This window comes from Gobio gobio (assembly GCF_949357685.1).
Source record: "Gobio gobio genome assembly, chromosome: 6".
Lineage (NCBI taxonomy): Eukaryota > Metazoa > Chordata > Actinopteri > Cypriniformes > Gobionidae > Gobio > Gobio gobio.
This window is the reverse complement of record NC_137102.1, coordinates 53,649,023-53,662,834: the sequence shown is the minus strand read 5'-3', so window position 1 is coordinate 53,662,834 and position 13,812 is coordinate 53,649,023. Positions and strand designations below refer to the sequence as shown.

General features: G+C 37.6%; 2 protein-coding genes across 3 annotated transcripts; one reads left to right on the top strand and one right to left on the bottom strand.

Moving 5' to 3' along the window:
* Positions 1-1,784: 1,784 nt before the first annotated feature.
* On the bottom strand, positions 1,785-5,612 carry coa1 (cytochrome C oxidase assembly factor 1). Of its 2 annotated transcripts, none has more exons than XM_079820612.1 (5): positions 5,591-5,612; positions 2,616-2,753; positions 2,390-2,541; positions 2,243-2,319; positions 1,785-2,121 (listed from the first exon to the last, which is right to left on the bottom strand). In XM_079820612.1, exons 2-5 carry the CDS (start codon positions 2,707-2,709, stop codon positions 2,040-2,042), a joined length of 405 nt encoding a protein of 134 aa, XP_079676738.1. In that variant the 5' UTR covers positions 2,710-2,753; positions 5,591-5,612; the 3' UTR covers positions 1,785-2,039. The 2 variants fall into 2 exon arrangements, with proteins under 2 accessions (XP_079676738.1, XP_079676737.1); XM_079820611.1 differs by lacking the exon at positions 5,591-5,612 and adding an exon at positions 4,331-4,606.
* Positions 4,597-12,886, top strand: blvra (biliverdin reductase A). Its single transcript, XM_079820610.1, has 7 exons — positions 4,597-4,733; positions 5,960-6,083; positions 10,409-10,528; positions 10,641-10,738; positions 11,521-11,628; positions 11,705-11,873; positions 12,112-12,886. The coding sequence occupies exons 2-7, from the start codon at positions 5,965-5,967 to the stop codon at positions 12,374-12,376; spliced, it is 879 nt and encodes a 292-aa protein (XP_079676736.1). The 5' UTR covers positions 4,597-4,733; positions 5,960-5,964; the 3' UTR covers positions 12,377-12,886.
* The last annotated feature ends 926 nt before the right edge of the window (positions 12,887-13,812 follow it).

Below are 13,812 nucleotides of genomic sequence, written 5' to 3'. Positions count from 1 at the left end.
AGAAATGCGGTCCTAGAAATGCGGTCCTGAAAGTGCAGCCTCCGTTATTGCAGACGGATAATGTTGGGCTGCTCTCGAATCGCTCTCGCGGCACTTTGTTGACATACGTCACTGTCACGTGGCGTCGGCGCTGCCTCAAGTCGGACAAAATTTCTAACCGGCATGCACTGCTTCAAGTCAGCCGCCGATCGGTCTGCGCATCGCTGGGTGAAGTCGAACAAGCCTATTGACACGCGATCCGAATCATGATTCGACTCGCTGATTCGATACACTCTGAAGCTTCAAGAAGCAGTGTTTTGAAATCGGTTATCACTATATAAGTCGTTATTTAGTTTTTTTGGCGCACCAAAAATATTATCGTCGCTTTATAATATTAATATTGAACCACTGTACTCACATGGACTGATTTAAATATGTTTTTAGTACATAAATGGATCTTGAGAGTAAAAATGACTTTGCTCCCTATGGAGGCCTCACTGAGCCTTAAGATTTCAACAAAAATATCTTCATTTGTATTTCGAAGGTGAACGGAGGTCTCACGGGTGTCGAACGGCATGAGGGAGTAATAAATTACATTATTTTCATTTTTGGGTGAACTAACCCTTTAAGAGATTTTTTTTTTAAATGGCACAAACTCATCTGGCTTAACTTAACCGCATGACCTAGAGCACTTGGACAAACTGCACTTGTTTTTCTGCATATTTTGCAGCTTTCAAAATTTCTCACAAAATGAATCGATTGTGGCTGTTTTGAGATGTTTTGTCATGAGAAACATGTGATTCAAATTTCTGGAGTTACTCAGGCTTAATCTTTTACTGACACCTACTGGTAAGGTTGAGTAACTACAGTGGTACTAGACAAGTCATGTCAATGGAATAACAAATGATCTAATGATCCCAGGGTTGGTAATCTGTATTAAATTGTAGTTCTCAAATGTTAATGTTGTACACACATTTTAACTTGGAAAGTCAAACAGATGTAGAATATTATTCTTGTGATTAATTTCATGCAACCCTGCTTTTTCAATATGATCAGATATTTGCTGTTACTAAATAAACATATTCAAGAACATATTTCAATACATTTTTACCTCATAAACTGAGTGGATCATTTAGTGAAATTGTTAACATTATGACCTAATATTGTGTTGTATCTGTGGTATCTGGCACCAAGATGTTAGCAGCAGATCCTTTAAGTCCTGTAAGTTGCGAGGTGGGGCCTCCATGGATCGGACTTGTTTGTTCAGCACATCCCACAGATGCTCGATTGGATTGAGATCTGGGGAATTTGGAGGCCAAGTCAACACCTCAAACTCGTGCAAACCATTCCTGAAGCAGTCCTATACACATTAACTTCTTGAGCAATTTGAGCTACAGCAGCTTGTCTGTTTGATCGGACCACACGGGCCAGCCTTCGCTCCCCACGTGCATCAATGAGCCTTGGCCGCCCATGACCCTGACGCCGGTTCACCACTGTTCCTTCCTTGGACCACTTTTGATAGAGACTGACCACTGCAGACCGGGAACACCCCACAAGAGCTGCAGTTTTGGAGATGCTCTGACCCAGTCGTCTAGCCATCACAATTTGGCCCTTGTCAAACTCACTCAAATCCTTACCCTTGCCCATTTTTCCTGCTTCTAACACATCAACTTTGAGGACAAAATGTTCACTTGCTGCCTAATATATCCCACCCACTAACAGGTGCCGTGATGAAGAGATAATCAGTGTTATTCACTTCACGTCATGATCAGTGTATACTGTAAAGATGATAAAATTATAGTGTATGACATCATCATCCATCTTTAATGAAGCACATAAACCAGCAAAAAAATTACTAAATAAATCACAATTTCTTTAAGCTGCCCCATAATAAAGTGCGTCATAGGACACAGCTTCCATACATGCCAAATAAATATATATTAACACTTCAATAAGGCAAATATATGAAAATGCCATAGTAAAAAACATGCTGTCAATCATCTGTTGTACAGGGACTCTGTTGTTTGTGTTCAACATTGATGCAATGCTTCTGTGTGAAGTTACTCTCCAGATTCTGTCTTGTTGAAAATCTCGATAATTTCTCCTTCCCTCAGCCTCAGGAACACTTGCTGGAGGTCCCATCTAGTGACAAAAGAGGTTAAGATGATTCTATCATACACAAGGTTACTTTTCAAAGCCATGCAGACACAGTTCGGCTCTGAAGGCTTCAGAGGAATGTCTCTATTCTGGGAAAAGATGGTACCTGTTCATGAGCGTGTCTCTGGTGGACGTTGTGTAGAGGTAACCTCCAGTCCTTGACCCGGTAACTGGGATCTTCAGCTGAAAATTATTTATACAGTGATTAAAATATTGCTGACCGATGGGTATTTCTCAGGTGAGAGCTGCTGACCTGAGCGCTGCTGTGGTCCATGCGGTTGTGCCGGTCAGATAAATGGATGTTGTGGATCTTTAGAGGAGGAGCACCCAGACTGGCCATGGCTGTGGAATTATTGTTCAGTCGTTCAACGGCCTGACGGTAGTACTCGGCTTTTGCAAAATTCTCTGAAAGAAACAGGACACAAGTGTTTAAAAGATTTTTAACAGATAACACAAGATATTAATTAACAATGACTTACTCTGCATGAGGTAATACATCATAGCGCAGCCGCCGCCGGTCACTACAGTGATGAATATGGCCATCTGCTGCAGGAGGCCGGTCGATCGACTCATCCTCACTTCAGCTGGAGTAGATCTCTACTGCCTGCAGGAAAACTCTATACAACAGCAGCAATGACACAAATTTAGCTGACAGTGATCATATAAATATAACATACAGGTTTAAGAAACACGATGCATTAAGAGTCGGGGGTGAAAACTTTTGAACAGGATGAAGATGTCCACATTTTTCTTATTTTGTTGTTTAAATATTTTTTTTTTATTTAGTACTGCCCTTCGGAAGCAACAGAAGATATTTACATGTTTCCCGGAAGACAATTTATGTACAATTTACTGTGATCTTCAATTTCAAAGCATCTTATAATGCATAAGAAGTGTTTCCTTCTGGAGTATCAGTGAATGTTTAAACCTTTTTAATAGTTTGAGTCTCTAAAGCAGGGGTCTCCAAACTCGGTCCTGGAGGGCCACTGACACTGTCCTGCAGAGTTTAGTTCCAACCCCAAATAAACACACCTGGACCAGCGAATCAGTGTAAGACACTGATTTGCAGGTTCAGGTGTGTTTTATCAGGGTTGGAACTAAACTCTGCAGGACAGTGGCCCTCCAGGACCGAGTTTGGAGACCCCTGCTCTAAATTGTCCTCAGTGTGAAATAAATGGATCTCAAAATCATACAGTCCCTGCTGGAGAGGGTTCAAATATGCAAAAGATACTGGAAAACGTTATAATTTTCAGGACCTGAAAGATTTTCTGAAGAACGTTGGTGTAACTGCTCAGGACACACAAGGCACTCAAGAACAACCATCACAAAACAAAACAAAAAACAGCTCTGGATCATCCAGGGAACGGCACACAGTATTAAGAATCAAGGGTTCAAAAACATTTAAACGGGGTCATTTTAATACATTTGCATTTGGCTATTATTTTGTATTGTGGACTAGATGGAAACATCTTTTATGTAAAATATCTTAAAATATCAGGACAGTACTAAATTAATATGCATTTTGTATGATCTCTCTTATTTTGTTAAAATTATTAACATTTTGACAGTTTCTGCAAGCGGTTCACATACTTTTTCTTGCAACTGTATATAATGTAAATTCATGTATAAATTTACATTATTAAATTGTCCATATAAATAGTTTTGATTTTCGTCATTTTGGTCACTACTTATTCTCTTACTGATCATAGTTCCAGGGCTTTACTATTCTAAATTGAGGAATATGGATTTGCATTAATTTGGATTACTTCAATGCCCTTGAAAGACAGTCCTAGCATGGGATATTCTCTAAAAAAAAAAATCCAAAAAACGTAAAACAGTGCGATTTTAGTACACATTGCCACATGAAAAAAATACTATAGTATATTATAGTAAAATGACTCTAGTAAATACTATAGTGTTTTTGAACCATACTATAGTAAAGATACTACAGTAAATTGTAGTATATTATAGTATTTGCTTTGCTAGAGCTAGAGTAATTTTACTATAATAAACTATAATATACTATAGTATTTTTTCATGTGGGTTGTTAGTGTCGGAAATATCTGCCTTCATCTTAAAGATTGATACTTTAGAAAAATGTACCTCAATTTCACAGAACTGAGCCCTAATTTTGTCCATTCAAGCATCGACTTCAAGGACCGTTCATAAAAATAAAAAAAACACAATAACTCACCGTCACATGGATTATTTTTATAAGACACTAAAAGCAGTGCGCTATGGACGCGGCCATGTTTGTTTTTTGAAAAAACTTTATTCAAACATTGATGTATATATAATCTGACTAAACGCATAGTAAACATTCAATTACGCGATTGTTGCCATATAAACGATAAAGTAAATGTTATTAACTCTTGATTTTTAATATAGTCTGATTGTTTATTATCTGTAGCCTATTTGTCGACGACAACAGGAACACGTGCGGCTGGAGGGCGTGACGTCAGACGCACGCGCGGTTACGAAAAAAGAGTTATGAAAGTTCTTTCCTGAGTCACAGTAGAATGTCATTCATGCCTCTTATTATTTCGCTTCAGGTGCTCTAGAGATTCACACCGAAGGCTCTTTGAGAATATTTAGAGGTGAGGACATTTATGTCTTGCTCTTGTACATACGCATGTAGAATAATTAACATTATTCGTTGTGTAATCTCTCATTTGCGCGTTCTTGAGCGCGTTGCAGATGTGTTTCGTTAATGTGACGTCTCGGGTGATTTAATGAACAAGCGTTTTAATAAGCATATTTCTTTCCATTATATCAATATATATTTTCGAGCATTTGAGAAAGTAGACGTGTATTGGCAGCATTTTAATAGCCAAATTCCTGTTGTCAGTAGTTTCCCGAATGCTGCTGCTTAGTTTTATTAATCCTGTTACATGACAATTAAACTCAAATGAAATATAGGGTGAATTCAGGGTTATTTGGACACTATTTGCCATTGAGATGACTTGGACAAAGTGTCCAAATCACCCTGAATTCACCCTATGTGTCTTTGTGTGTGAGATTATTTTTCTAATCATTTGAAAATTAAAATAATATAAACCTTCCAAAAAATCCTATTTTCATTTGGTATTTATGTTTATAGTTTGTAACTTTTCAATATAAATTAATGTCTTCAATACTGCTGCCATTACATCACGCCAAGCTCTTTAAATGTTAATTCTATTGATCACATAAAAGTGCTGAAGTTAAGAAACACCCTCAAACATATTTAAATGAAAGCTTGTGATATTTATCATGAAATAAAAAGATCATTTTATTTGAATAGCATGCATTTTAAAAGTTAATTTATTATATACTGAGTTGGACATGAATGACTAGGCAAAAATGTTTGAAGTTCCAGGTAATAGGAAATGTTTTCTCCATTAATAAATAAATGGGTAACTACTATAACCAGGATCTGTTTTCCCTTATGCAATATTCAGAAAAAGTTACTCACAAGAGTCAATTGGGAGTCCAAGTCAATTCTAAAGTAATTTTTTTTTTGTAAATGAAGTGCGACTCAATCTCTGGTTACAGCTTAAACAAGCCGTTATCAGACAAACACACATGTAGACACACCAAAAACTTATGCAAACGCTCTTCTCAAACCAGTTTCTTGGCTTTAAAGGTCAGTGTAGATGTGGACCGATCCACTCCATTCTTGTTGAACCTTTTCCAGAGTTGTTGCATTTGAATTGATTCTTCATCGTGCAGAATCTAAATCAAGTTCAGAACAAACTCATTTATATTTTGATCTACTATAAACACACTTGTTACACTCGTAGTTAATGCTGATGTTCTGCCTGTGCATGTTGTGTTCCTGCAGGAATCATGTTGGGATCAGTGGTTGTTGGTGTAGGCATTGCAGGAAGTGTGCGAATGAGAGATTTACTCACTCCTCTATCGTCCAGCGCTGCAGAGAAGCTCAGCATCAAAGGCTTTGTGTCCAGGTCAGTGCATCATCCAGACATTCATGCAGACCCGTGATTTGTCACACACATTAAATCACACACATTGCATGATTTGTTTTAGGGATGCACCGATATGAACATTTTGGCCGATACCGATAACCGATAATTCTTAATATTTGAAAGCCGATAACCGATATATTGGCCGATAAATCTAAATACAAATTTTAATAAACTCTGAGAGCCTGATTACAAAAACAAAAGGCTCACCATTAAAAGCCATGTCCCAAACACTTCAACATAAATCAAACCTATACACTACAGTAGCCTATTTGAACCAGTGTGAGATTCCTTACCTTTTCAAATTAATTTTACACTCCTATGGCCAAATTTTTTTTTTAACACTTTACAATAAGGTTTAATTTTTGTTAGTATTAGTTAACCAACAATGAATGAACAATACTTCAACAGGATTTATTAATTTTAGTTCATGTTAATCTCAACATATTCAGACCCAAAGTTGTGTCTTTTAACATTAGGTATGAACTGTGAATGGACTGTTACAAAACACAAACATTTTATTACTAAAAGAAACAAAGGTTATTGCTCTCTGTTTGTTCATGATAGTTAATGCATTAATAAAATGAGACCTTATTTGTAAAATGTTACCAAAAATTATATTGTCTAAAAAATAAAAATAATATACCTAAATAATGCAAAAAAGTAATTGAACCGCATTACTTAGGCTGCATAATAAAGAATCAGAATGCAAGTGCATGAAATAACCTCCGCACAGACGATAAAGAAATGGTTTTAATCAAACCATATTGTTGATGGAAATGATCCGAGAAAAATAAAAGTGCTAATTATAAAAAATAATGCTTCTGTGTTTTTGAAAAAAAAAAAAAGTTTAATATTACAGTAATAGTATACATCTGTAATATTAGTCTAGTCTATTAGGAATAATGTTGCTGTTTGAGAGCGCGCTGAAGCTGGAGAGAATGAACGAACAACCATAAACTGAAGCGCTTAGAAGTTTAATTAACAACTAAACGCATCATATATGAGAACAATCAGATATTAGGCTTGTTTGAGATGAGCGAAATCTGCGCAGAACCGATCACCGGTGATCAGCGCGAGATGCATGCCGGTTAGAAAAGTGTCCGAGGGCGGTCCGCCTTGCTCTGATGTCATGCCGACGTATGTCAAAAAACTCTCGCGAGCGAAAGGCGGATGTGTCGGATTTTGCAGTCGAGCGCAGCTGCTCTCCACCGACTGCGCGGAGCAAAAGCATGATGGGAAACGACTTGCTGACGACACAGCTTAATGCTTATTGGTTTAAACAACCGTGATGTATGGTTCTTTTTCAAAATGTTTGATTTTAAAACTCTGATATCATGTTTTTATGTGTGAATATTCCCAAACTCTCTAACAAAGGCGATCTCTCTGTGGGTTATGGGATTGTTGTCATATTTATAAAAATATATATATATATACAAACATGTATGTAGGCCTAATTAAAGTAAAAATGATTGATAAACACGTCTTTCGAATGGAAATAAATAACAAAAACTTTGGGTGTCTTGTTCATAATATTTATTTTCATATAAAAGTAACAGAACTTAAATTACATCCAGTTTATCAGCAACAAAGCGCACGAGTGTGAATCCCGCGATATCCGCCTTTGATCTCGCAGGTGTCTGATCCACTACGAGAAGAGAGAACTGTCCGGCTTGCCTGCACTTTTTTCACTCCTCCCCTCACTGCAGCCGCCTAGTCTCGGCTGAATATCAGGCAAGGCGAGGCGCATCTCAAACAAGCCTACCTATACAAAATAAATATAATATTACAACTTATATTAGCACAAAATCACGCATAGGTGAAGGGTTATAACTCCTGTGGATGCTCTTCCCCTGTTTGAGAGCGTGCTGAAACTTAAGATGATCACCGGTACAGTGAAGCACTGCGGGTTATTGACTTAACGAAACACATCCTATATGACTTTAATCAGATGTTTATACTACAAAAACGTAATATTACGACTTACATATGCTTAAAATGATGCGAATGCACAAGCGAACTTGACTGTGCTGGTCAGAATGCGTTGTTGACGCTTCCCACAACAGCGCGCTGAAAAACAACTAAACCCAGAGAATTCACTACATTTTATAACAGAAATATTCTCATTGCAGTGTTATGTATAGGACAGTCCCAGTAGTTATTAATGCTGTGCATTTCTGTTTGAAATGCGCGCGCCGGTACAATGAAGTGCTTTACTGCATCGTTAATTAACTCAACCAAACGCATCCTATATGGGATTATATACACAAAATAATAAATATAATATTACAACTTACAATGGCACAAAAGGCTGTGAATGCACAAGCAAACTTGACTGTGCTCGTCATGAAGGTGTAACTCCGTGGGCGCGCGCTGAAGCTAAAGACCGGTACAATGAAGTGCTTTACTGCATCGTTTATTAACTCAACCAAACGCATCCTATATGATATTACATACACAGAATAATAATAAATATAATATTACAACTTACAATGGCACAAAAGGCTGTGAATGCACAAGCGAACTTGACTGTGCTCGTCATGAAGGTGTAACTCCGTGGGCGCGCTCTTCCCTCAACAAACGCGCTGAAACACAACGCTCTTTTACAGCCTATTCTATTCTCATTATCATTTTATGTAGATTATAGAGAAGACTTGCGCTGCACATGTTGCACATAACTGTATTTTCCTTTTCGAAGTGATTCCAAACATATTTAGAGCAATTCAAACCCATCATGGTGGACAGCGCGTCCGTCTCAGCTGAAGGAAATAATACATTATCTATCGGCTTGACTATATTGGTCAAATTTTCTTATTGGACCGATAACGATAACATCAAAAATAATCATTTATCGGCCGATAACGATATGTTGCCGATATATCGTGCATCCCTAATTTGTTTTGTTTGACCCCATATAACACAAGATAAGCTCTCTGTTGACTCAGTAGACATGTCATACCATATAGCAAACATTTATTTTGCAGTGCTTGGTGTGCCAGGGCTCCAGACTAACTTTTTGCCTTGGTTGCACTTAATTATTACGGGTAGATACACGCAGGATTAAAAGTGGTCGAAAGAAAGTAACTTTGTCTGATCTGCCGGCGATTTGAAAACCTGTAAACCTGTACATTCATTTCTACTGCTTCTGTTACACTTTTGCGGGAACCAATCACAGACTGTCTTATCCACCTGCCGCGCTATACGGACCACCGGCACATCCAGGAACTTAACTGTTAATTTCGTCAACGCCCCTTTTTAGGGGAAAATAAACTAGACTTCCCATAGACTTCCATACAAAATAGCGGCACAAAACAACGTCCATACACAGCCGGCAGGCTTGAATAACTTAAAGGGGCTATATGCAACTTTTTCCCCAAAATAAACGTAACAATAGCCTTTTTATTTTACCATTTATGACTCAAACATCTCCTGATGAGCATACTGACACCTTGTCCGCTCACAGTGGGTGCACCTATAAGCCTGTATCCTATTTTTCCTATTTTCTGGCGGGTCGTCTTTTCCCGCGCTGTCTGCGGATGTGACGTCACCACCGCTGCGAGAGCGAGCAGAAAATAAGAGCAGTTCTGTTTTTTGGCCACAGGTGTCAGTCGCGAGTTTAAATTTCAGAAAAACGCATATAGCCCCTTTAAGAAATCTCTAAGATTAAACATGTCAAGTAATTATATGTCCACCCTGCCTGCCAAGAGCGTGAAAGATACATCCACAAACTTAAATTGGTCAATTTAAAAACATAGTTCTCTTTTGAACACATGTAATGAATTTTTTTTTGTTGTTGATGGATTTGAATATATATTTAAAAAATCTCAAAGACTATTTATTATAAAGTTTTAGATATTTTGTTGTTGTTGTTAGAAATATAGATTTTTTTTTCTGTGAATTTGTGTTTTTGCAGATTTCCCATTAATTTCCTATGGTGGACATTTTTGACCGAAGAGCACAAGTGGGAGTATTTTTTTATGACCACTTAGCATGCTCGAATCATGCCCTCATTTGCTTTTTTTGTGTGTTTACATACCTAATGCTAGAAAAGTCACCAAGTTTCATATCATTCTGATGAAGCAGTGATTTTTAAAATTTCAAAACCAATTTCTGGTCAGAAATGACCGAAGAGCTCCAGAGGGTTAAATAAATAAGTAGACAAAAAAACTCCCTGAATTAATTTTTGTATTACTTTTGAAGTTAAAAAGTCATGTTTTTATTTATGTATACATGAATTTATTTGTTCTTCTCTGTGTGCATCATGGAAATGAGGGATATATACAATCAGTAGTTTTGTGTATGAGCAGGAGGACTCTTGACGATCAGCAGGGTGTGAAGCAGATCACGATGACCGAGGCGTTGAGCAGAGCTGACATCCATGTGGCGATTATATGCACGGAAAACACCAGCCATGAAGAGAACATCAGGTATCACACAGATTCATTCCTCCGTATCCATAATCTCTTCTGACCCCTCTCACATGGCAGAAATGCCCTTAGTTAAACATGATGGTCTCTCCCCTGATCTGCTCAATCTCAGGCAGTTCCTGGAGGCGGGGAAGCATGTGTGCGTTGAGTATCCCATGACCCTCAGCTACACGTCTGCAGTGGATCTGTGGAACCTGGCTCAACAGAAGGGTGAGCTGCTGTCTGAGGATGCATGTTTTCGGTCTCCTTGAGTAAATATTTGAAATAGCAGAACGTTTGTCATTATTTGTGTAGCTAAGTAATATTTTTCTGCATCATACTTATAGGGTTAGTTCACCCAAAAATGAAAAATATCTCACAATCTACTCACCCTTAAGTCATCCTTGGTGTATATGACTTTTTTTTTTTCAGCCAAACACAATCAGAGTTATATTAAAAAATAGCCTGGCTCTTCCTTTATAAAAAAAAAGCTTTATAATGGGAGTGAATGGTACCTTAGTTTTTGAAGCACATCCATCCGTCATAACAAAGACATTTCTCTTTAAAACTTCTCGTTTTTGACTCTACTTATTCATGGCCGGTGTTTTATTTTGCTCTGTCCTCTGCGCTTCTGTGTTTGTCAATGCGTCATGCTACATGCGGCTGTTATCGGAAGCCAGTGATTATAGTTTATAAAGTTTTAAATATGGATATTTTTCTTACAAAAACGCAATGCTTCGCTTCAGAAGGCCTTTATTATCCCCTGGAGCCGTGTGACGCACTTTTTGGGCTTCAAACTCTGTTACCATTCACTCCCATAATAAAGCTTAGAAGAGGTTAGATAATAAAAGCTTAGAAGGATATTTTTTAATATAACTCCAATTATGTTTGGCTAAAAGAATAAAGTCATATCCACCTAGGATGGCTTGAGGTTGAGCAACATTTATGGGGTTATTTTCTTTTTTGGCTAAACTAACCCTTTGAATGTTTTGACTTCTATATGGTATCTCCAGGCCTGGTGCTTCATGAAGAACATATTGAACTCCTCACTCCTGACTTTAAACAGCTGAAAAAAGACATCTGTGGGAAAACACTGGAGAAGGGAACACTGCACTTCACAGGTATAATAGCACTCAGGTCATCCTCTTTTCAAAGGTTTCCACTAGGGTTTTGAGTGACAGTCATGTTTCTTCTCAGGTGGACCCCTGAAGCCAAATTTTGGGTTCCCGGCGTTCAGCGGCATTGCCAGACTGACCTGGTTGGTTGATCTTTTCGGGGAGCTCACGGTTACTGCAGCGTCTCTGGAGGAGGAGAAAGAGAACAAATACATGAAGATGACGGCCCACCTACTGACCCAACAACACAAGTGAGCACACTCACCTCAGAGAGGGGCTTCTTTCTTTCTCAAGTATAGTAGAGTTGTATAGTTTTATGGGTGGTGCTTGTATTGTATTGTGTTCTAAGCGGTTGCTAGGGTGTTACTAAACGGTTGACCCAACCTTACTGACCCAAGTCAAAGAGTTCAAAATGGCTTTTTTTCCCCCACCTGTTTTATCATCTGACATGCAAAAATCACAAATTAATTAAAGTTCCTCCTGGCGCAGACCTCTTACTTGGATTGAAGAACGAGGTCCAGGACTGGGCAGAGCCAAACACATAGACCTTCAGTTCCAGGACGCCACTATCACAGAGCTGCCTGCCGGTCAGCGGGAGCCAGTGGGGCTGTTCATGCAGGATCTGGTGCTGTTCGGCCGGAAGCTGCAGGGGGACGTCTCTGCCGCGGAGCTCCAGGCCGAGAGGAGCCGGATCTTACACTGTCTGGAGCTGTCGGACCGCATTCAACAGCTCAGTGAAGGCGCTCGGGCCTGAACCTGTCCTGACTGCATGCTGACAAAGTGAGCCACTATGAGATTTTTACTCCGTCTTTTCCCAAATGTTCCATATGGAATTGTGGGATATAGGGGTGTAGAGACCGACAACTGGAGTGTGAAATAATATCAAAATAATGAAATGCATAGATTCTTTTGTTAACACCTTACTTAAAGACTTTATATATAATGCATTGTATTATATTAATAATTGTAACTAAAAATTATATTTTATAATGCATATCTATTCATGAAACACACCTTTAGAAAGGATAGTGCATTAAACCCATTTCTGATGTACCAATGAATCTGCAAATATTACAATGCATTTTTAAAATATTTATGAAAAAATATAATGCATTATACATGATGGCTTTAAGTAAAGTATTACTGATTATTTTTATTAAACAGTAAAAGGAGTTTGCTTATCAGTTGCCGTTAAGTTCCAAAAATAAGAAAAAAAGAATCACCATATAAAAGTAGTGATTTAAAGTTTGTTCTATTATTCCCCAAAAAAATATTAACAAAATGTATTATAGTCTTTTTGTCCATTTTGGAGCTTGACAGCTATATATATATATATATATATATATATATATATATATATATATATATATATATGTGTATATATATATATCAGTATTGGGAAATTGCAGTGATTTAAAAATAGGCAACATAATTGTACCAGCACAAAAGTTTGAAATCTTTAATTTGGAAATGAACTAATAGTTTGTGTTTAACTAATATTCTCCATAATATGCAGTAACGGCACATTCCTTCATTGTATCGTGCAGCTCATTACTATAGTTATTGATTAACGTTATATGGCTCATTTATTTAACAGGGTTACATTATTTTAAGGTGACGTAGTTACATTGTACTTAGCAGCAGTGTTATTTAGCTACATGTGCTTACTATAGATTTATGTGTAACACTTTTTTTGTGTCCTTGTTACATATGTTACATTTACTTACTGTAGTAATATCAATAAATTATGCATAATTACATGCTACTAACCCTCAGCCTAATCCTACTCTAACCCTAGTAAGGACATGTTAATTAATATTACTTGGTACTTAAAAGTAACACGGACACCTTAAAATAGTGTAACAGGGTTAGGTTTAGGGTTAGTTACTTGTAATAATGCATATTTGACTGTTATTATTATAGTAAGTACATTTAGTAATGTGTAACTGTGTCACCTTAAAGTAAAGTGTTACCTTTAACAGAAAGGGAAGATTCCGGCTGACTACTTATTCAACATTTGGTAAATCAGTTGTTATCAAGTATGTGACTGATACAGTGAGTTGTACATTTGTGCAAATTCAAATATACATTTTAGACAAATGAACCAGGTTTGTTTGGTTTGATGCTTCTGTCTTGAGTTGCTCTGTTGTCATTTTGTAGTTCTGTGAAAACTGGATGAGCTCTGTAGGC